We start from the raw sequence: 25,861 nt of genomic DNA on the forward strand, positions 1-25,861 counted from the left end.
ATTTCTTATCCTTTTGTAATGGGGAAAGGTTCTAGCTTAGCCTGTGTAAAAGCTAGGGAAAGGTTCTAGTTTAGGCCGAAAAAACTAGGGAGTTTGTAAGGTTACTCTTTATCCTCAAAAGAAAGAACAAATTAGTGAATTTGTTGGAAAATCCTTGGTGAGGAGCTAAGGTAGTGGACGTAGACTTTGATTGAGAAAGTCGAACCACTATAAATCGCTATCCAATTCTTTATCTTTCAATCTCCTTACTCCCTAAACACAAAACTGTTCCGACCCCTCTTTGCAAATCGTTCCGGTTATCGTTTCGAGCTTCCGAAAATCCTAAAAATTTGCATCAGATCCTAACTCGTTAAGAATGTTTAACCACCTTGAGACGATCCTAGAAGAAGCTCTACCAATTCCCGACGCAACCGACAAAAAAAATGACTTTTTCCTCCGGTGCTTATTATCTTGAAGAATGTCCTATTATGGATTCACAACCGGTAAACAAGCCACCCTTCTTCAATGGAGCAAATTATGCACATTGGAAGAATAAGATGATGTACTTCATTCAATCATACAATCTAGGAGCTTGGTACTCAATCATGGACGGTTACTCCTCTCCACCCGGCAAGTACAACGATTGGAGTAGAGAAGAGCAGAAAAATTTTCAGCGTAATTCTAAGGCTATACATATTTTTATTTTGTGCTTTAGGCCCAAATGAATATGAAAGAGTCTCATCTTGTTCCAGTGCCAAAGAGATTTGGGATAAGCTCCAAGTCACTCATGAAGGAACCGACAAAGTGAGGGAATCAAAGAAAAGTCTTCTCAACCATAGCTACGAGAACTTCAAGATGAAACCCAATGAAGACATCAAAGCTATGACGAATAGATTTTCCGTGATTGTCAACGATCTCAAGGGATATGGAGAAGCAATCCCTAATGAGAAGCTTGTGAGGAAGGTGATTTACTCTCTTCCAAAGGAGTGGCAATCGAAGAAGACGGCCATTATCGAAGCTAAAAACCTAAAGTCTCTCACTCTCGAAGAGCTAATTGGTTCCCTTCTCACTCATGAGATGATGGTGAAGGAAGATGAAGAAAGGGAAGAGAAGAAAAAGGTAGGCATTACCTTCAAATCCACCAATGAAAGCTATCAAGAATCAAGTGATGAGGTGGATGAAGAATACGATGAACAAGAAGAAGAGATGGTCAAGCTCTTGAAGGAACTCAAGAGATTCATGATTTCCAAGAAAGTAAAACATGAATCAACCAAGAAGAAGAGTCCCCAGTGTGCTTCAATTGTCAAAGAAAAGGGCATGTCAAATATGAATGTCCTCTTCTAAAGAAAAAGGGGAAGAAGGCATTTGTTGAATCTTGGAGTGATGAAGATGATTCCAATGATGAAGATGAAGTAGTCAACCTATGCCTCATGGCCACTCATGAAGAAGTTGAGGTATCTTCTAACTCAAATGAATTTAATTCATTTACTTTTGATGAGTTACAAGATGCTTATAATAGGTTGTATTTGGGATTTGAGACCATGAATTCCAAATATACGAAATTAATTTCAAAACTCAAAATTAAAGATAATTTGATTTTGAAAGCAAAAGTTGATTTTGAAAATCAAAATGAAATTTTGAAAATTGATTTAGAGCTTTCAAAAATCAAAATAAATGATTTAGAAAAGAAAATTTTTGAATTAGAAGTTAAGCTTGAAGGCTTAACAAAAGAAAAAGAATTAATTTCTAAAAATAACCTATTATGTGTAAAAATGGCAAAATGCTCACATTGCCATTTTCATGGTCATTTGGAACATACTTGTCCTTTGAAGAAAGTAAAACGTTTTAAAATTAGACAAGTATGGGTTCCAAAAGGAACAAGGGGCATTGAAACTAATGTTCAAGGATCCAAAGCAATTTGGATACCAAAATCTACTTAAATGTCTCTTGTAGGTGTGTGGGAGCAATGGTGATGAAAGTGATGATATTCAAGATGCTCTAGCCACATTTGAAAAAGGAATGGGTAACCTCTAAGCTTAATGCTTTTAATTTAGGTTATTTGGTTGCTCATTTGATTTTAAGCATGCATGAGTTTTGGTTTTAAATGATTATGCATCATTGTTTTAATCTCATGTATGTTGAAAATATGATTATGATGAACATTTTTTTTTTGAGAATTTTTAGTTCATCATAATGAATTTTGGTCAAAATTGGTTTTAAATGCTAATGATATCTCTCTAACAATTGATATCAAATTTCAAAATACTTTGATTTTATAAATTTTAATTTTTGGCCTAAATTTGAATGTTTATGCATGTGGTCTAAATGAAAATGATATCTCTCTAGCAATTGATATCAAATTTTTAAAATTGCATAACATTTTTGGAAAACTTTATGCAAATGCACTTAATTTTAACAATTGGTATTAATATCAAATTTCAACAATTGGTATTGCATAAAATATTTTAGACTTGGATATATTGAATTTCATGTGCTACAAACATGTTTGTTATTCTTTTTAGAAATTCAATATTTTGTTTAAGTGTCAATATCTTAAAAGCTTAATTTTGTTTGGAATACATTTATTGAGGGGGAGCTTTGATTTTTCAAATGATTTTTAAATGTAAAATTTACTACTTACTCTCCAAAGTTATTTTAAACTTCAAAGATCGAATTATTTTTTCTATAACAAAAAGGGGGAGAAGTTTAGTTTGAAAAATTCAATTAAATTCAATTTCTTAATGAAAAAGGGGAAGCTTAACATTTTCATATGTTTTCCAACAACTAATATCTTTTTCATTAAACATTTTATTAAGGGGGAGTTTTTGTCAAAAATAATTTTTCAAATGTTTTGTTATATCAAAAAGGGGGAGATTGTTGAACTATGTTTCGATATAACAATTTAAGGCAATATGGTTTTTGGACTTGAATTGAATTTACAAAATGTATTTGGACTTAATTGAATTTATTCAAAATTTACAAAAATAATTCAAAGTTCTTTTAATTTAAAATTGAGCACAAAAATGTTTTTATGAATAGTAATTTACTTTTTGAACAGTAAATTACTATTTGAACAGTAAATCATTGTTTGAACAGTACCCGAGGCTCAAAAATTCCAGTATGTAAAAGGGGAACCGATTCCCCCCAAGGGGGTACCGATTCCCTCACTGTTCATCAGCCCAACGGTCATAATATTTGAATATTATGAAGGGGTATCGATTCCCTATGAAGGGGTACCGATTCCCCCATTCTGGGCAGCCTATTTTTGCAGAAAAATCATTCCCAAACGGCTCCAAAACATCCCCAACGGCTAGATATGACTTCAAACACATTCCAAGTTATAAATACAAGCTAATGACACTTGAAGAAATAAGAGAACAACTATCCAAGCAATCAAACACAAGAGAATAATTTTTCATTCTTATTTCATCTTTCTCTTGTATATATTTTGTTCTTGTGAGCTCAATCTTGTAAACACCTACCTTAGAGAGGTTTTCTTGTTTATATTTCTTATCCTTTTGTAAAGGGGAAAGGTTCTAGCTTAGCCCGTGTAAAAGTTAGGGAAAGGTTCTAGTTTAGCCCGGAAAAACTAGAGAGTTTGTAAGGTTACTCTTTATCCTCAAAAGAAAGAACAAATTAGTGAATTTGTTGGAAAATCCTTGGTGAGGAGCTAAGGTAGTGGACGTAGACTTTGATTGAGAAAGTCGAACCACTATAAATCGCTATTCAATTCTTTATCTTTCAATCTCCTTACTCCCTAAACACAAAATCGTTCCGACCCCTCTTTACAAATCGTTCCGGTTGTCGTTTCGAGCTTCTGAAAATCCCAACAACCTTTACTAATCCGGATCAACCAATGTTGCACACCTAGCTTTTAGTGAATGAGTCTCTTAACATAAATTTTTTACATACATAAGGCCTTAAACTCGAGACTGACTTAAACAATATCAAGTTACTTACCACTTAAACCAACATTGCTGATTGTTTTTTCTAAATTTTATAATCAAAGATATAAAGAATAAATATCATATATAACTCTAGTCTTAGTTGGTATCAAAATCCTAATAATAAAGTACAATGAAGACTTATTTAATATATAAAGTTATGCATGAATCACTCTACGTCATTTATTAAAGAATTTGTTATTATTTCTTGAGATCTCGAGTTTGCAAACTGCATATACAGAGATATGAATGTTCATTATCAAATGATTAAAAATATCACATAAAATATTTAAGTCCTCATAATTCAATCTTAAACTTTCATATTATTATAAAGAAATAAAGTAAGCAAATCCCTTACATTGTCATTTTTATAACAACAGTAATGTTTTTGAATCTCTAAAACACCTTTCTTTTATTTTCCTTCAAGTACCTGTTTTTTAGGCCTATCCTGAAAATAATTTAATTTTCTTCGTATTGTTCACGCATTAAACTGTTAATTCAATCACCACACACAGGTGATTCATTTCCTTCAACTTGCTTCTTCATTTTCCTTGATTAGTGTTGTAGCATTTTTACCTTCCCGTGAACAATTGACTAGATATATACGTCTGCTCTTCTTCCACTTCTATTACTTGATTAGAATCGATGCATCTCAATGTCTGATCTAGTAATGTACATCTGTTGTTTGAATAGTGTAATTTTATACAACCAAAACTTTTTTCTTTTCTTTTACACTCTACACTCTTCCTCTTCTTCTTTCTGCATATTTTTCTGTAGGACAACCATTGCCAACCACTAAGTATGAAACCCTTAAAGAGCTGGTAGAATTTGAAACACATGAAAAGCAAAGCAAATGAAATGAAAAACGATATTTAATAAAGCAAATGATGAATCAGAACTAGGCACTAAGCAGATCAGAGGAACTAGTAAATCATAAATTACGTCACCAGCCAATCCAGTAAGATCTCATTAGTTACATGGACGAGTTACAACACTGTCGACGATGACAAACGGAAGATTCACTAGGTGTTGAGAGGCTTTAAATGGAGAGAAGTTTCACCATTATCAATGGCATCTACCTAATGCATACATGATGCAGTAGCAATGCTATAAAGAATCTTTCGTTTGAACAATCAGCGGCAGTATGGAAAATAAATTCCGACAAAGAGCACCGTGATCGTCGATGCAGGAATTATTGTAGTGAAATTTCAGATACCCGTCTAACTGTATAACTGTAAGTCAATAAATTAAACATTCAGAATATTAGGCAAGAAATGAACTTCACTGTCTGCCTAGGCCACAGAAGAGATGCCTTGTCATTGTGTTCATACGTCTTAGTAAATTATCTCTAACAATAAGATTGGCAGTAGGATCTCATAAATCCATCCTCCAAGCTTATTTAGTCATTCTTGAATTTTCATTATGTCAGTTAAATATGCCAAGTTATGTAGGATAAGGCCATGCATCAGATGCGGAAGCCACGTTGACACTAAAGCTTGGAATTGATAATAAAAGCCACATTAGGGTGATCATAATCAGCATTAGGATACATAAATGATGCATATTTGTGCAGACCAACAAGACACGCTCTCCGCAACATTCATGGTCCTCAATATGAATCATTAATTTGATGGCAAACATCATTTTGGGTCTTTGTTTAGGTAAGTATAACTCTGATACGCCAATCTATACATGATTTCAAGGCGAGTAGGGAAGCACAAGGAGATACTGGTGTTGGAATTAAACGGTGGCCGTCTTTCAATGAAGGTGATTCAGTGCACGTCCCCTAGTTCCTGAAGAAGAAAGGACATTCGGCCTATCTAAGAGCTGGATTGGTTCTCTGCATAGTGTCTCAACTCTCAACCAACGTGGTTAATTATTTTAAGAGCTTGTGTTGAGTGCCATACAACAATTATTTTAACATAATAATCTATACTTCAATAATAAATACTTTGTTATACCCTTTCTGTATTTATAGTCGAGGTTACGCACAATCGTAATTTAGTTAATTCATTCAAATAAAATGTCATTTATAAATTTAAAATTCAAAACCCAAACCCATTAATCTCGATGGTTAAGGGAAATATTGTAATCTTTAGATGTCTTGGACTAGACCAACTACATTTATAAGGCGTGCATTATTAATGGTTAACTGGTTAAAAAAGATTTTGAACGGATACTACCTTAATAAAACAAATTTTGAAACCCAATATTTATAATATTTTCCTATTTCCTAACATCGGCTTGCTTCATAGTTGTACACTCAAAAATTCATGTTTGAGATCAGTAAAGAACTGGCCGACTAAACAATCAGATTTTGACGAAACGGCTAAATTTAACGAATTTTGCAATTATACCACAATTCTGCTCGATTATTATTGCAACCATGTTTCCTAAATAAGTATTTCTCCAAACCACAATCATAAAGACTCCCGAAATGAGAAATTTTGATCAAGACAAAGTTGCCAGCTCCCAAACCTTTATAGTCCCATCATCGCTAGCAGAAGCAAGGAGACGCTTTTCCTGCCATTTTCAACCATAATGAAAGCAGAAATGTTAGCCTAAGTTGAGACTCTCAGAAAAATCCATTTTAACATACACTCGCAGGCTCAGCATAACCTTTCCGTTTATTACCATTATCATTCTTTTTATATTAAGGCCTCCAATACCACAGTTCCGAAAGAAATAAACTCCTTAAAATAAACATACAGAGACGCCATAACTAACTAGAGAGAAAAATGTGAAATTATAAGGAAGTTCTAACTCAACATATCTGGTTAGGCTGCTAAGTAGGCAATTGATGGGAATTACAGTTTAGAAAATTCAGTCAGTACAGTAAAGCTCTTATTCGAATGGACATTTATAATTGCAATTGTTATTTTTGTTTTCAATCATTTCTGCATGGTTTTGCTATCATTTCTGCATGGTTTTGCTATCATTTCAAAATCAATCATTAAGCAATAAGTTCAAGCGAGGGGGAAAAACTGAGCCAACAACCAGAAACTCTACCATGCATAAGGAAACCACGTATTTTTGCGACATTCATTTCTTCCTTTGTATACTGAACATGGAAGCACATACAATAATCCTCAAGGCCTAGTTAATTTTTCAAGAAAGCAAATCTTACCCCAGGGCACCATTGTACTGAATTTATGTCCATGTCATGGGCCTTCTTCTTCAATAGCAATTGATATGAAGGTTCATTCATCTGAAGTAAAACAAAAATATAGATTAATAGGCTGAATTGCCACTTGTAAAACTTAAATAAGTAAAACAGGGGCGGTGGCAGGGGCAGAGACGATTATCCAGCAAAGAACTCATAATTTGTACAACAGGACAATTTGCCCAATTAGTTTGGCTGGTTTTCAGCATTTACATAACCACCAAACTGATACTGAAGCATGTTTTAATTCTCGTGTATAAATATGCTCAATGAATAAGAGGCTAAAAGAATTACACACCGAACCATCTTTTCCCTGTACAAACAACCGTAAAGCATCATCAGCAGCTCCACTGGCAATAATTCCCTCTCTGCAATAGTAACTTGAGAAATATGCAATCAGTTTCAGCTCAAAATTCAAAAGAAAATCAAGTTATTCAGATGATAAATAAATATTTAAATTAGACAGATCTAAATAAAAGATATGATGCATAATATTGTTTTTGAACCTTCAAGCTGCTATTAAACAATTATTTATTCATCAATTAAAATCAAATGCTTCCGGAAAATCTAGAAGATTGAATAAAAAATGGGTTATTACCGTTTTCATTCACAAAATAAACATAAACGTAGTTTGAACAATAAATTGGTGACAATACCTTGACCAGTGAACTGAAAAAATTGTTCGATCATGATAACCTGAAAGAGTGCACAGATGATTCCTGGACAACAATTATAGTGAAGGATATCAGTATGCATTACAAGGTCTTAAACGAGAATAAAAGAAGAAATGCCATACATCAATGCTAATAACTTAGATTTTATCCCTTCAAGATACATGCTATTGAAATACTTAATAATTCCGTTTACTGTTCCAGTGTTCCCTAGCAAAGCTACAACTACCGGACTAAGGCTTGATGCTTCAAAGTTTCAAATAGCAAGAATGAATTCTTTGGCATCAAAATGTGATCATCAAACGAAAGATTATAAGCCATGAATTTATCACTTATAGTGATTCTTATTTATGCAAGCAAACTGTTGCATATAGCCAGAGAAAGCACTTAAAAATGGAAAACAAAACCCAAGGAAATCCATAAACATATTAGTCCTGAAAGCTGCTAATCGGCCTAGGCTATGGATTTGATAAAATGACAACCAAGAGTTAGCAAAGGTGGAAAGTTCCAAAAAAAACGACGAGCTTCTCACCAGGGTGCATAACCATCTCCAGACTGCATCCTTGGTATGTCTGCTTTCCATATCTTCAAGGTAAGATCATCACTGGAAAATCAGTTCAATTTATGTTAACACATCATACAACTTCACTTTTTCTTTTCTTTTTCTGATGTCATCGGAAAATACTATAATACCAATTGCTGCAGATTAGAAAGAAAAAGCTGTTATACATACCTACAAGTTACCAATTTGTCTCCCTTAGCATTAAAATCAAGTGACCAAACGGTGGAAGAATGACCACTGACCATAAGATATTGAAACAAAAGGTTTTTAGTAGTCTATAAAATTCATAAACTAGTGGACAAAAATCTTAAAGGTATAATAAAATTTAGGGTTAAATACCACTATAGCCACTCAACTAAACCCTATCAAACATGTGGCCATCTAAGAATTTTTACTATCAATTTGGCCACTCAACTATACCCTATCAAACAATGCGGCCATTTAAGAATTTATGCTATCAATTTGGCCTCTCAACTTTCTTGCCATCACCCATTGCCGTCACGGAATGATGGTGAGGCATAAATTGATCAATAGATATGTGACAAGCTTCACTTTTTACCAAAAAAAAATGTCTTTTTTCGCTTTTCTCCCATCAATTTATTTATTTATTTCCAAGTCCCTAATTCAATGCTATTTTTTTCTCACAGCCACCTTGGATGGATGCACCATTCCATTTCCGGCCTATCTGCCAACTTCAGTGACCAGAGCAGGGGCAAGTGACCCCCATGTGCTGCCTATATCTCATACACCCTCCCTCACACACCGGTGCATGGGAGCACGGACAATGGCTTTCCAAGGTCGTCTTTCACCTATGATGCCAGCCTGAGCTTATGACCATACCCAAGTAATCCATTGATGCTGCCATGGCCTTATCAGTCTACTGCCGGCTCTACTGATCTTTTGCTCAGTTACTATTCACTATTGAAAAAAATTTGAATTTTTTTTTTTGATAGGAAATGAAGGCCTCATTAAAAACCTCCTTCTTGATTAGAGAGACTTAAAGAGAAGCTCTTTAATCAGCGGAAGGAGGAAAAGAGTGCCTTAGAATTTCATTGAACATAAGAACACCAAAATACATTCAGATATCGACCCCGTACATAAAACAAAACACCATAAAACAACCAAAAAACACCCCCATAGCAGCAACAGTAGCTCAACCTAATATCAACCACAACAGCCTCTAAAGGACTGACCCAACTAAAAGCCTAACTCTTGACTCGGAGAGCACCAGAAAACAGAACACCTAAAAAAGAGACAAGAAAATGACAGCTGACTCAAACCATAGTATCCAAAATAAAACACAGACATCCAGGAGCTTCAATCCACACGAAGAGGGCAGAAAACCAAACTATAGACTCTGGCTCCAAAGCTGGAAAAATGGAATCATAATCTGGCTCCCAGAACAGACAAATCTCCCACACATTGAACCTTCTACTGCTGCTTGATTTGGCTGTATCAGGCCATTAATTGGGGACCCGAAACTTTCTCTGCTAACCCCGATATATCTCTGCCATCCAGCCTGTCAACCACCGCCCCAACCTGTTTGGCATCCCCATCCTGGTGGGCCTCCACACCCTTGGAACTACTAATAGCACGCCTCTTGATAATGTTAATCACGTTCTTCATCACCTTTGCCTTTAACCGACCATCCAAATTGGATGAATCAAAAAAATCCAATATTCTCTCTCTATCACGTGCAGACATACAACTTTCGCTGCTTTCAAAAACTGACTCTCTAGCCCCTTGATCCAGCACATTCTCATGCTCCACCACATCCTCGAATTCCGATGGAATAATCCCCAAACCAGCAGCATAATTCCTTAAGCCCATAATAAAATCCTCCCCTATGTTCCTTTCCACTACTTCCCCACCCGACGAGAAGCAGCCACTAACTCTTTCCCCCATACAACATAATAGACTTTCTTCATCCACAGAACAACGCTCAGAAATCTTCTCCACCGAAGAGTCTTCGTTTCTGCCAGCTCCCTCAAGACATACCTCCACCACGGGAGAATTAACTGGCGAGACACCGACGAGCTCCCCCACCAAAGATAACGGGGAAGCAACTGCCTCATCCATCAAGAACGAGTCTGCCCAGACTGAATCGGGACTGAAACAAGGCTCAAACTCAGAAATACAAACTGTAAATAACAAGTCCCCGGCTTTCAAAACAACGGATTCTTCCACACGTGTTTGACGGTTTGTAATAATTTGAAACAAAGCCCTTTCAAAAGAACCTGGATTCACAGATCCTTCGTCAATGGAGATAAGTTCTCCCCATTTGCCTGCAATGCTTCTGAAGGTGGAGGGATTCCACAAAAACGGTGGGATCCCTTTGCACGAAAGCCACGCCCGACGGCTGCTGCAATGAAAGTTTTCCGACCACACTTCTACTTTGCCAAAACATTTATTCAATGCCCCCATCTGATTATTCAGCGTGAAATCCCTACTCTCATCATCTTCAAAAATGATTACAACTGCTAAACCGCTTAGCCTCATGACTTTCGGGCCTAAAATGCCTTCCTTATGCATTATGGCAGCCAACTCATTCATCTTTAAAAAATTTCTGCACCACCCTACCAAGTTGCCTCTGCAAGTTAGCAGTTTATCCTCGTCAACAGAACCCACAATGGGAGCCTCTAAATGCCCAACATCCTCCCTTTTACTCTTTATCTCGGCTGGTTTTAAACCCGAAAACTTCTTTCTCCAAAAAGCTTCCCGGGGTTGAAATCTGGCCAAAAAAACTCTAACTTCATTACCGCGAATCCTAGATCTGTCAACACAGTTGATAGCCTTCCTTGCGTCCTCCAATCTGGTGAAACGAACAAAGCCAAACCTACTTCCTCCCTTGCTTCTTTTGTTAGGGATGAAAGAATCGACCACCTCTCCATGTTTATCGAATAACAGCCAAAGCCCTTTATGATGAAGACGCTCTGGAATGTTGAAAATGATCACCGTAAAACAATTTTTCCCAGCAGAACTAGTCACCTTACTTGCCAACATAAGACAAAAAGAGAGATCAAAGAAAAAGCTGTAAAAAAAACGCCTAAAAAACTAGAGCTGCTTCTCTCACTAAAAAAACGGGACTTTTTGGGGTGCCATAGTTAGGTCTGGAAAAAACAGGAAGGAGGAAATGGATGAACTACTGCCAACCCTGTTTACTGGAAATAAAAGGAGAGAATAAAAGATTCTCGACACTTGGATATGGGATTCTGGTCGGGAGAAGGCGTTGTGTCCAGTGGTGCGGCGGTGATGAGCACGGACGACGGGAAGCGGCTAAAAACGACAGAGGATTTCGTCAAGATCTGCGATGATTGAAAGATTCATTCACAAATCTAAGGCCAAAATCGAAATCACCGTGGGCCTGTGATCATCCCAGGAAAAACCGACGTCAAAACGGTGGTCGGAAAGTGGCGGCGGACGGCAACGGCAGTTGGTGGACGGCTGTGGCGGACAACGGGGGATGATAGAGGAGAGAATAGATCTAAAGCGTTGGTTAACTTATGCCATGTCCTCATTCCATGAAGGCAATGTGTGATGTGGGTGACGAAAAAAAAGTTGAGTGGCTAAATTGATATCAGAAATTCTTAAATCGCCACATTGTTTGACAGGGTATAGTTGAGTGGCCAAAGTTGTATTTAACCCTATAATTTAAAAGACATCACCACAATACTTAATAGGTAGATACAATACAAAACTACATGCCAGGCAGTACAATAAACAAGAAAATGAGCTGAAACAGAACAGATAGAGTTCTAGGCATCATACTGGCAAGATTCACCTAAAGTCTGTACACAGCTCCAATCACCATCATCATCCTCTGACCACCAAACCTACAAGGTAAAGTGAATGTGTTACAAACTTACAATTTGATCAAATTTTTCAATCTTGTTGCCATATAATGTTCCATGGTCTCGTTAAAGATATATTAGCCAATACAGTACCTTGACGGTGTTATCATAGCTACAGGAAAACAAAACATCCATGGTTGGATGCCATAGAACCATTTTCACGTCTTGAGTATGGCCTTGCAAAACTTGAATACACTCAAACTCATTCCCTGGCATGACTTCCCAAATCCAAACAGTTTTATCTCTCCCACATGTCGCAAGAAGAGAACCCGATGCATTCCAAGATACACTTTTCACTTCATTTTCATGACCCTATACACAACAGTAAAAATATGTTCAATATAATCAAGAAATGAACCAGATTTTAACACAAATATAATCTAAACACTAATAATTTCCATCTTCAAGTAATACTTCCAGCTGAATGCAAGAACCAAGATATTTTAGATCGTTCAGTAAACCCTATTGCTTTTAGCCACCATTTCACAGTATAATTATGTTTTACTATGTCAACTGCTTTAAATGGTGTGCATATGACACCAAAACTGACTGAAATCTCTAGAGAAATGAAAAAACAAAAAATACGTAATTGGATACCAAGAAGAATAAGAATAAGAGTAACACCTCTAAAGTGGAAACGCATTCAAAGTCGCCCCCAACATTTTCCCATATGGCAGTGGTAGCATCAAAGCTAGCAGTGGCCAACAATTTCCCTGACGGTGACCAAGCACATGATCTTACCGTTCTAGTATGTGTTTCTTCTAAAACAGCCTGCAAAGATCACACTCCAAATTGACATGAATTCCAGCAAACATCACATAAGGTAATACTTCAAGATAAATAAACATATATGGAAACTATTTCAATTCATGTTAAAAAAATGAGACTAAAATTACAAAATTTCAACCGAATTCAGCAAGGTTTCTTACTATCCCCTATATTTGTTAACTTAAATATAAAAAGAAAAAAAAAGCACCAAGAAATAGAAATTTATAAGTTTCTGAACTTAGCATGAATCAATTTCACTTCCTCTTAGCAAGATTTTCAGCATAATAATAATAATAATAAGTAGAAATCAACAATAGAGGTAAGAAAGGACCTTGCAGTCCCAGGAGCGAGTGGAGGGACTCTGCTCCCAGATTCGAACGGTCTTATCTCCGCTGCAAGAAGCGAAAACCGCAGGCACATCGGCGGCAGCTGTGGCAGGATTCCAAGCGAGGCTCCAAACCCTATCGGTGTGGCCTTGAAGCTTTTGAATCTCTTTGAGCTCCAAGTTTGCATCTAACAAGTCCATTCAACTCAATATCTTCCAAGGAAATTTACTGAAAAAATCTGCGGTTTTGATTCTTCTGGATTCGATTATTCTCTTCGGGTGAGAGATCGGCGAAGGTACTACTTTAACTTTACTTTTGGGTTTTTCTTTTTAATATATCTTTTAACTTTTAAGTTTTAAGTTTTCCTGTGAAAACTGCTTTTGACGAAAGGAGAATTGGGTTTCACGCGCGCAGCCTTCAGCCCGCGATTACCGGAGAACCGCGGGGCACTTGTGGCAACCTCGTTTCTCAGTTAAATTGCATAAATAATTAAACTTTCCTATCACTCTTATTTTGATTTTTATATTTTAAAAAACTTTAATTTAATAATTAAGTTTGTTATATTAAATTTTTTATTACTACGCGTTTGGCTTTATAACAACACTCTAATGCGACTGAAATGGAACTTCTAATCTTCATAGTTATTTTGATTTGTTCATGATCATATTTGTTATGGTCCGCATCGACACTTTCTTCTTGGTCGATTCCCTCTTCGTTTTCATCCCTCATTGTAATGAAGCTCATATTATGAACACTTTTGTTGTCGCTATTTCCTCTTTTCAAAAGTTCCTGCCCAAAAGGTCTTACTATAACGGTGATTATAACAACCCAAAAACTCGAGTTAACACCTTAAAATTGACATAGGATGATTTGGATTAAATATATGTTTTATTGGACCGTTGGGTTTTTAGACCTCAATTTGAGCCCATTTAGGATTTAGAAAATGGAGTTTTAAGACTATCTTAAGTTTGAAAACTAAAAGAGCAATTTGCATTTATGTGACTAATTTGGAGGGGCTGTGAGGCTTCTCGTCCCATATAATAGGATACTATGTCCTAATCGCATTCATACTCTTCATCTTTTCACATTTCTCCCTCCTTTTCTCTCAACAATCTTGGAACATTCATTTGAGCTATTTAGAATTAGAATCTCATCTCATTCAAGGCAAGATTTATGATGGATTCTTCAAGAGTTTTAGATTACGAGGTACATTATTTACGTTGAGAGATATGAACCTAAAAGGGTTTTTGGTAAGGGAGCTTTTAAGGAAAACTTTGGAGCATGTTAGGTGTTGGAAAAATGATGTATTTAATATTTATATTAAATTCACATTCCTTTTAAATATTATAAATCAAAAGATATTATTTAGTTTGAATATTAGTAGGATAATTATTATTTTGAATACGTCAAATTAAAAATGTATTTATTATCTATTTAATTTTAAATATTAAAAGATAATTATATCATTTTTAAATATTTTGAATTAAAATAATATATATTTAAGTTCAAATAGTAAAATGAGTTTATATCCTTTAAATTAAAAGATATTATTATTTGTTTAAATTTGGATATTAAAATATATTTTGTTAGAGTAAATCTCTCTAGAAAATCCCCTATAAATACTAAGCTAACTTGTTAGGTTTTTGGTATCTCATAACTCAAGAACTTTTATTTTTCTTGAAAAATATTCTCTCTATTTCTCTAGTTTTTCCAATAATACGCAAAGGAATGACTGAAAATATGTCTTAAGGAAATTGTGTAGCAACAAGCCTCAAATGTTTTCGATCACAAGATCAAAATAAAAAGAGTATTTTTCTTTTTATTTATTGCCCTTTATTTTGAAAGAAATTTAATTTCTTCTATTTTATTTTTTCATGTTCAAGTTTTGTCCCAAATTGTTATTTTTTCTAACAATCTTAAAACAAAGTAAATTGGTTCCTTCTTTTTGATTTTATAATGACATTCCAATATTGTTACCCTTATTATTTTCTATATCATTATTGGATTAATTCTATTTTCTAATAATATTAAGAAAGATTATATCATTCTTCTATATTTCGTAATTCGAGATGATTTAGAAATTGTGAGAAAATCGAGATAGAAAACAAATTTATTTACGGGTTTATCATGTTGTATTAATGGGTTTACTAAAATCTCAAAGTGGACAAATATGTACAACATAAATTGTCATGAAAGTAACTTTGATTACTGATTTTGTTTCAGAATATTGATTTTTTCCGATAACAAAGTAAAGGCATAATGCAAACAAATACCCCTAACGTTTTGACAATATATGCATTTGTGCCTAAATCATTTTTTTTTGGAGCAGTTCTACCCGCAACGTTTGATAATGAGGCATAAGTCCCCCCCCCGTTGGATGGAAACCGTCAGTCAACTGACGGTCAACGGTTCCATCTGATGTTGCATGAACATGTGGTCGTCGATGATGATGTGCATTTCCGTGTCACCTATTTTATGCTGACGTGGAATTTAAACGTCAGATTTTTATCATTATTGGCGCATATTTGATAGAGGGGATGAAAGGCTCCCAACGCGGTGAATGGGATTCGAACCTGGGGCAAAGGCGTGAAATGGGATGGCCCTTGCCACCATGCCAGGCATGTTAATCTATAGTAATGTGTAACAATATGGTAATAAACCAAAAATAAATGTCCATGTTTTAAAAAAAACTTGTTACGCGCGTTTAGCATACATATACGCTTCAAACAGTATTTTCCCCCAAACCCAAGTATCCCTAAATGCAAATCAAATCGAAACCCTAATCACATATCCCCTTTCAATTTCAACTCCATCAAACCTCCTCTACAAGAATGAATTCTGAATCTTTTCCCCATTCAATCTCTCCATCTTAAATGCAGTAGAAGGTGAGTTTAGTTTGTAAAGAATAACATCGATTATTTGGGTTTGTTTAGGCATAATGGGTTTAGGGTTAAATGTTTTGGATTATGTCATTGTGTCGAAGCATTTGTAAAATATTTAGGTTTTCTAACTTGTGGGATGTTAATAACTTATGGGTTTTGCACGAAAGGGTATATATTTGGGTTTGAGGCTTTATTACTTGGGTTTCCTGTAATGAATCGAATGTGGAAAGCTCATTTTGGATGCATATATCATCGGTGGGGGACTGCATTTTGTAGGGTATATGAGTGGTGGGGACTGTATGCTTGGTTTTTATATTGGGAAAGTGGTCCCCCATGTTCAACATAAATTATCTTTTTTACACTGTTTGGGTCCCTCCATGTGCATGCTAACATTAATGTTTTTTATTATAAATACAGATGGACAAGGAAAATGAGTATTACATGAATTTTCATGTTGGTGGCAAATTTGTCCGCGATCCATACGTGCGATATGTAGGTGGTGAGTTGATTAGGTTGAAAGAATATCCATATACAATTTCGTATTTTGAAGTTCGTAAAATTATTCAAAATGCGTTACATTTTAATAGTATACAAATTATATACTTCCATGAACCATTTAGTGGTCGTTTACAAGATAATCTTAGGGTGCTTTGGGATGATACAAGTACAATTTCCATGTTGAATTACTGGGTAAAATATGGTTTTATAGACATATATGATGAGCATGAAGTAGACACTCCTTTTTTTTTAATGATGATAATTTACGAATAAATGTCGCTGAGGGTGCTGGTGAGGGTGCTGCTGATTGTGCTGCTGAGGGTGTTGGTGAGGGTGTTGTTGATTGTGCTGCTGAGAGGCTTGCTGAAAATGTAGTTGTTGCTGGTCTTGATGAGGGTGCTGGTGATTATGCTGCTGAGAGGGTTGCTGAAAATGTAGTTGATGCTGCTGGTCTTGATAATATTGGAGATGTTGTAAAATAGGATGGTTTAGATTATGATAGGGGTGGTGTTAATGATACTGTTGCATGGGATGGTGGTGTTCAGGATGTTGCTGCTGAAGGAGAGGGTGGTATTGATGATACTGGTAGTAGTGGTAGAGAGGGTGTGAAAGAATTTGAGGATACAAATGAAGATGATGAAGATAGTGATAGTGAGGAACAAAGTGCATATAGTATAGATTTGCCATATTTATCTGACTATGAGGGTGATGATGAACTGAAATCTGCCAGAGAGAAGATTAAAGGCAAAAAACATGTTGATGAGGAAAATGATAGTGGTTTCATATGAAATGACACTGATTTCCATGATGAGGGAGTTACAGAAGATGTAGACGGGAATGATACTGATTACTATGACAGTGATGACCATGGGAGTTTGATTATGTCAGATGATGATGAACATGAAGAAGGTGTTAAAAGAAGAGGAAGATATCCTATTTACAATCCAAATACATAGAGCCTTTATTTCTATTTGGGGATGATATTTTTAGATGGAAAATAATTCAAAGCTGCCATCTATAAATACTCAAGATGCAGTAGAAGAGAGTCAAATTGTTTTAAAAGTTGAAGTTAATGTTAGATTTTTACAGTATATTTTTTTGTTGCAGGACCTTAATATCGATGGGAATTCTTCGATAAGATCACCAAGTACAATCAATTCAAACTCAATACACGTATCAAGAAAAGAAAATGAGAAGGAAAAGGCATGTGTTACTTCTGATAGATCAATGAGGAAAAAAAGCTATGAAGGGATAGGCCTTTACACAAACTTGAGGACTGGAGAGCAAACATTCTATGTAAGAACATTTTAAATAAGTAACAGTTTTTTTTCGAAAACTTAAATAATGTTTGAATTTTCTAATATGTTATCAGTCTAGTACAAGAGCACCAAAGAAAAGGAAAGGAGCTGAGGATTATATGGGCATTCAAGAATCAGTAGCACCAAAAAAGAAGAAATGAATTGTCTGATCGAGTGGGTCTTTTGGTTGTGCTGCTTTTTGTTAGGGTATATGTTTTGGGTTGTGCTTCTTTTTGTGTATGGAAAATACCTGCCTAACTTCATATGATATACTCTGCAGCAGTAATATCTGTTTTTTTTGTATGGTAAATATATGCCTAACTCAAGAATCAATAACATTTCTTTTCGACTATTTTCTGTTTATTCGGTTTAAGCATATTAACTAGCCAATATAATAGAAAACACTAAACACTTAATATTAGACATAGTGTAACACCCCCAACCCGTACCCGACCCGAATACGAGTCCGAGGTCTCACATTAACCGTTCAAAATGTTTACTTTGTCAAAATCTAATGAAATTCAGTTAGACATTTCCAATAAAACCCAAATAATTTCTATTGTATAAAACGTATGATTTTACAAATTGATTAGAGTGTATCCAGTACAAATATTTTATCTTACATGCCAACTACATTCATATGACAAAATACATATAATTTAAACATATTTCTGATCTGAATTGTGGAAATGAGAATCTGACATGTCTTGCTCCTCTAAACCTCTCTTCTCACTTCTGTAACCTACGTGTGAAACAATCACACGCTAAGTCTATGACTTAGTGAGGCATTACATTTATAAAAGAACTCTAATTATTTAAACATGCAGGAACACATCATCTCATGATGTCATACCAAAAATAATTTAATATTACATACAATGTAATATACACATATACATATCTCACACTATTTCCATTACTAACCTTATTCCACTATCCATATTCTTATCATTTATGTCTCATAATCATATACTCATATATTCATTCTTTTAAGCCATATATGATTCAATTAATCAAGCAATATATACATCATCTCATATACCATATAATATAATTCATATCACAAAAGCATATAATTTACATGTAATATATATATTTATTGTTATCTCTTTGTTAGCCCATACATCTGTGAGAACTGTAGATATGCGAGTCTATTGAGGTTATGCACTATGTTGTCACCACAACTCGTATGGGATCCCACTAGGGGCTATGAAATTTGTCCCAAATGACCACTATGAAATATCCCGAAGGATCACTGTATGTCCCGAAGGACCGCGTAGACCCTTGACTCTTGGCATGCCAACTATACCTATAGTTCTCGTATCATATAACATGGGCATTTTCACTTATATCATGTCATATGGCTCATATCTTTCTCATGAAATCACATAGTTCAGTTTCACATATTCATATATATACATCACATAGCGCATACTTCTATCTAGGAATTCATGCATTTTACTATTGGAAATAGACTTGTCGCAAGTCTTATTTCCCATTAAACATCATATACTAAATAATGTGCACTCACCTTGGCCTCACTATGTTCCAATCCACTTTTATGATTTCCTCTCTTTCGATTGAATATTAACTTGATAATCATTCCAGAACTTGTTCGTGCTCGATATCTATATAATCATACATTGATACATATCAATATCCAATTGATGTATTCTAATCTATCATTTCTTAGACCAAAAGAAAGGTATAATTCTATTTTCCCCTTGAAGTGCATCGATACATTCTACAGTGTATCGATGCATTCTTTAACATGTGCATCGATGCACTACCCATGTATCGATGCACTACCCATGCATTGATACACAAATCACCTTCGATGTTTTCATTTAAAGGGGGTGCATCGATGCACTCCTTATGCATCGATGCACTAATTGCATTCGATATTCATTTATTTGAGAGTGCATTGATACACATTGAAGATGCATCGATGCACACAACCCAAAAATTCCATTTTGAGCCTGAAAAATTTTTACTTTGTCATTAACCCCTCCTTATACCATAAAACTTATCTATACATATGTAAACCTTCTTATAACATTATAACACTTCACTATCCCTCATAATTCACCATAATTCTTGAATCAAAGAATTTCATCAAATTTTTCATGTGTTCTTAATTCAATTCTATCACCTCTAACTTCTTAATTAACTCTTTGACAAGTCAAATTTAACCTCCAACTTCAATTACTAACTCTTTTCCAATATTTCAATTTGAAACCTCTTATTTTCAATCTCTCAGAACTTGATAATCTTTGAGTTTTAATTCATCTTAAGCTTTCCTTAATCTTTTCCATCACTTTAAGAATCAAAACCAACTTTAAAACAAAAGAATTAATCAACTTGGAATCAACTTACCTTTGACATGGAGCTTACGAGAAGAAGAAAGTTGAACCAAAGTCTCCAGACTTTTCTATTTTCTTTCCTCCATTTCCACGTGTCATCTCCTATATAAAGGAGAAATAAAATCTTTCTTATAAAATTACTATTATACCCTTCAAAATTTCCACAATTACCATTTAATATAACACTAAAATTTTTCTATTTTAGTCCTTAAACTTTTAACTTGTTTCAAAATTGAGCACAAAGTTTACAAAAATTCTATTTTAGTCACTAACCCCAATTTTGGGATATTACAAATCTCTCCTCCTTTAAAGAAAATTCGTCCTCGAATTTTCATTGCACATACCAATAAGAACATATCTTCCAATGTTTTCAAGTTGCCTCATTTTCTTAACTTTTCCTTCTTTTAGTTTTTCAACTTCTTTTTTCCTTTATACCTTCATCTACTGTCACTTATCATATACGCAGTAACCAGTAACCTCAATCCATTCATGTCTTTTCTCTCCTTTAATTATGTATTTCCTTTGACATTTCTAAAATTCCATATAATGTCACTCATCACGTAGACAGTAACATCCATCTCTAATTACCTTATAACAATAACCAAACTCTTTTTCCATCATCATTTGACCAATAACACAACCTTAAATCTTCTTTAAATTTGATTAAACAAACATTTTATAGAATCAAACAATCTTTTTGCATCACCTTGCACACTTCTCTTACTTCTATATCAAACTTATCATCTACACTTCCATATAACCTTTATAATATCTGATCCTTTAAACTCAATTTTTTTCATTTCTTTATTCCATTATTCTTTTATTCATTCCAAATCAAAATCTCCTTATACATAATTCATATCTTTTATGTCATGCTCACATACTTTTTTTCTATCACTTATACTCATCTCCGATTATCGATCTTTATCGAATATTTCTCAGCGATATCTTACTCAACTTTTCAAACTCATACACAGTACTACTCATTTTCTCTTTTATATCTCATATATTTATCCTTAACTATCACTCCTTATCACATTTTCATGATTTTGATAGTCAACTTTACTTATACAGAACACCATTCTTTATCATCTCTTGTCCTTACGTTTCCCTCAATCATATAAGTCCTTATCTCCTTTACTACCTTACAATTCCATACTCAAAATACACCACCATATCCAAATCTACATCATACTTGGTTAACTTACCATGACATCATCTTCTAATTCCATTACATTTTCATCACATACTCTGGTTAGCCAACGCTAACTCTTTTCATCTTAACTGCAAATCCTTATCATATTCACACTCTTGCTTATACATAATATTATCCCTTCGTTTCAAACTCATAAGCTCTAACTTTATACATCTTATACGCTTGTCACTGATACACTTATTCTTGAACTCTTCTACCAATTCTCACTGCATCATTTGATCTTTTAACGCTCTTATGGTGACACTTGTTCAGCATATTCTATCTTATCCACAAAATAACAAAACAAATCCATATCACCTTTCCGATTCAAAACAATGAAAACTTTCTATCATTATTCAAATATGATTTCAACTTTCTGAAATCAACCTTTAATCTTATAAAACACTTTCTGAGGTTTTCGCTCTTCATCCTGCCTGGCCAGGGCAGGAGAATCGCTATCACCATCAGATTTGTCAGCTATCGATTCACTTCAACCATTTCTATAATCAATTTCTACTATAATATACAAATTTTATTCTATTAACAAGACAACATACTCCTTACACTATCAGATCAGATATTTTTCACTTTGAGTTGGCATGTATACATTTTTAAACTTTATTTGACTTCGGTTTAAGCCTAGAATCGGCTAAACCTTATCTCTGATACCATTAAATGTAACACCCTCAACCCGTACCAGACCCAAATACGAGTATGAGGTGTCATATTGATCGTTCAAAACGTTTACTTTGTCAAAATCTAATGAAATTCAGTTAGACATTTCCAATAAAACCCAAATAATTTCTATTGTATAAAACGTATGGTTTTACAAATTGATCAGAGCGTATCCAGTATAAATCTTTTATCTTAAATGCCAACTACATTCATATGACAAAATACATATAATTTAAACATATTTCTGATCTGAATTGTGGAAAGGAGAATCTGACCTGTCTTGCTCCTCTAAACTTCTTTTCTCACTTCTATAACCTACTTGTGAAACAATCACACGCTAAGTCTATGACTTAGTGAGGCATTACATTTATAAAAGAACTCTAATTATTTAAACATGCAGGAACATATCATCTCATGATGTTATACCAAAACAATTTAACATTACATACAATGTAATATACACATATACATATCTCACACTATTTCCATTAATAGCCTTATTCCACTATCCATATTCTTATCATTTATGTCTCATAATCATATGCTCATATATTCATTCTTTTAAGCCACATATGATTCACTTAATCAAGCAATATACACATCATCTCATATATCATATAATACAATTCATATCACAAAAGCATATACTTTATATGTAATATATATATATATATATATATTTATTGTTATCTCTTTGTTAGCCTATGTACATCTGTGAGAACTGTAGATATGTGAGTCTATTGAGGTTGTGCACTATGCTATCACCACAACTCGTATGGGGTCCCACTAGGGGCTATAAAATTTATCCCGAAGAACCACTATGAAATATCTCGAAGGATCACTGTATGTCCCGAAGGACCGCGTAGACCCTTGACTCTTGGTATGCCAACTATACCTATTGCTCTCGTATCATATAACATGGACATTTTTACTTATATCATGTCATATGGCTCATATCTTTCTCATGCAATCACATAGTTCAGTTTCATATATATTCATATATACATCACATAGCACATACTTCTATCTAGGAGTTCATGCATTTTACTATTAGAAATAGACTTGTCGCAAGTCTTATTTCCCATTAAACATCATATACTAAATCATGTGCACTCACCTTGGCCTCACTACGTTCCAATCCACTTTTATGATTTTCACTCTTTCGATCGAATCTTAACTTGATAATCATTCCAGAACTTGTTTGTGCTCGATATCTATATAATCATACATTGATACATATCAGTATCCAATTAATTTATTATAATCTATCATTTCTTAGACCAAAAGAAAGGTATAATTCTATTTTCCCCTTGAAGTGCATCGATACATTCTATAGTGTATCGATGTATTCTTTAACATGTGCATCGATGCACTACCCATGCATCGATGCACTACCCATGCATCGATGCACTACTCATGCATCGATACACAAATCACCTTCGATGTTTTCATTTAAAGGGGGTGCATCGATGCACTCCTTATGCATCTATGCACTAATTGCATTCGATGTTCATTTATTTGAGAGTGCATCGATACACATTGAAGATGCATCGATGCACACAACCCATAAATTCCATTTTGAGATTGAAAATTCTTACTTTGTCCTTAAATTCTACTTATTAACCCCTCCTTATACCATAAAACTTATCTATACATATGTAAACCTTCTTATAACATTATAACACTTCACTATCCCTCATAATTCACCATAATTCTTGAATCAAAGAATTTCATCAAATTTTCCATGTGTTCTTAATTCAATTCTATCACCTCTAACTTCTTAATTAACTCTTTGACAAGTCAAATTTAACCTCCAACTTCAATTACTAACTCTTTTCCAAGATTTCAATTTGAAACCTCTTATTTTCAATCTCTCATAACTTGATAATCTTTGAGTTTTAATCCATCTTAAGCTTTCCTTAATCTTGTCCATCACTCTAAGAATCAAAACCAACTTTAAAACAAAAGAATTAATCAACTTGGAACCAACTTACCTTTGCCATGGAGCTTACGAGAAGAAGAAGAAGGTTGAACCAAAGTCTCCAGACTTTTCTATTTTCCTTCCTCCATTTCCACGTGTCATCTCCTATATAAAGGAGAAATAAAAATCTTTCTTATAAAATTACTATTATACCCTTCAAAATTTCCACAATTACCATTTAATATAACACTGAAAATTTCTATTTAAGTCCTTGAGCTTTTAACTTGTTTCAAAATTGAGCACAAAGTTTCCAAAAATTTCATTTTAGTCACTAACCCCAATTTTAGGATATTACACATAGTCATTTCTTCTCAATAAGTAACAATCATACACTTGGTATTACATATACATAAACACTTAATCTTTAACAAAACACCTAAAATGTTATTGCAAGTACAATTACCACAAAGATACATATGACAGACACCATTGAGCAAATACACATTGTCTTATAAAAATCCTTTTGTTTCTTCATTGTTTTAGATTTTTCCTTCAAGCTCTTAATCTTTGCCTTTAATTCATTGTCATTGTCTTCACTTTGCACACTTCCAATCTCATTAACTTTGCTTTGAACACTTTCACTATCTTCCAACAACACACTATTCCTTTGAGCAGCACAGGAACAACTTCTAATATGTCTTCTAAGTCTTGCATTCTCTTTCTTTAAATTTCGCTCACTATCACGTAATTGTCGTAGTAAGCAATTAGCTCACTCTGGCATGCTACCATCATACCATTCAAAATACCTACAACCGTGCTACAATAAGGGGAAATATATTTGTTATCCATCGATATATGCAACAACATTTTATCGTTCAAGCTAACTAATACAAGGTCATTTTAAACATATTCTTACCGAAAAATTTGAACAACCATAATACCTTTTCTCGGGGTTTAAATCGCTCCATGAAATTTCCCTAGATGTCAATTTATTGCAATAACACTTTTTTGGGTCACCGCCGTAGACGAAATCTCGTCTCGAAGCACTAACTATGGTTGGACATGCGAACATGTCCATTACACAATTTCTAATACAACCCAAATAAGAAATAAACAACGTTAATTATTAAATTAATTCACGTAATATTCATTTCGAACTAAACCGAATAAAAACTTGAATCAAAGATAAATTAATCGAAAACCCATTCGAAACTCGCACATACCCAAAACATTTAACAAAACTAAATCAAAAACCCATTTGAAATTGAGGATATTTGATGGAGTCAAAATTGAAAGGGGATTTGCGATTTCAAATGATTTATGATTCCATTCAAACAAATCAACTCACCTTCAAAATATACGCTTAATTGATCGGTTTGAGGCTGCTGCTTGAAGGAAAATTCGTTCTTGTAGAGGAGATTTGATGGAGTCAAAATTGAAAGGGGATATGCAATTAGGGTTTTGGTTTGATTTGCATTTAGGGATACTTGGGTTTGGGGGGAAATACCGTTTGAAGCGTATATGTATGCTAAACGCGCGTATCAAGTTTTTTTTTAAACCTGGACATTTATTTTTGGTTTATTACCATATTGTTACACATAACTATCGATTAACATGCCTGGTATGGTGGCAAGGGCCATCTCATTTCACTCCCTTGCCCTAAGTTCGAATCCCATTCACCGCGTTGGGAGCCTTTCATCCCCTCTATCAAATACACGCTAATAGGAGAGTGACACGTGTCACTCTCCTACTGGTTCACATTTTA

At 34.4% G+C, this 25,861-nt stretch overlaps 1 protein-coding gene across 2 annotated transcripts; it reads right to left on the reverse strand.

Moving 5' to 3' along the window:
- Positions 1–6,226: 6,226 nt before the first annotated feature.
- Positions 6,227–13,570, reverse strand: LOC120181032 (protein CIA1-like). Of its 2 annotated transcripts, none has more exons than XM_039186273.1 (10): positions 13,270–13,570; positions 12,795–12,941; positions 12,264–12,482; positions 12,088–12,152; positions 8,491–8,556; positions 8,290–8,361; positions 7,743–7,805; positions 7,385–7,466; positions 7,051–7,131; positions 6,227–6,446 (listed from the first exon to the last, which is right to left on the reverse strand). In XM_039186273.1, the coding sequence occupies exons 1-10, from the start codon at positions 13,462–13,464 to the stop codon at positions 6,375–6,377; spliced, it is 1,062 nt and encodes a 353-aa protein (XP_039042204.1). In that variant the 5' UTR covers positions 13,465–13,570; the 3' UTR covers positions 6,227–6,374. The 2 variants fall into 2 exon arrangements, with proteins under 2 accessions (XP_039042204.1, XP_039042205.1); XM_039186274.1 differs by having other exon boundaries at positions 6,234–6,446; positions 7,385–7,454; positions 13,270–13,568.
- Positions 13,571–25,861: the final 12,291 nt, after the last annotated feature.

This window comes from Hibiscus syriacus, unplaced genomic scaffold (genome assembly GCF_006381635.1).
Source record: "Hibiscus syriacus cultivar Baekdansim isolate YM2019G1 unplaced genomic scaffold, ASM638163v2 tig00112507_pilon, whole genome shotgun sequence".
Lineage (NCBI taxonomy): Eukaryota > Viridiplantae > Streptophyta > Magnoliopsida > Malvales > Malvaceae > Hibiscus > Hibiscus syriacus.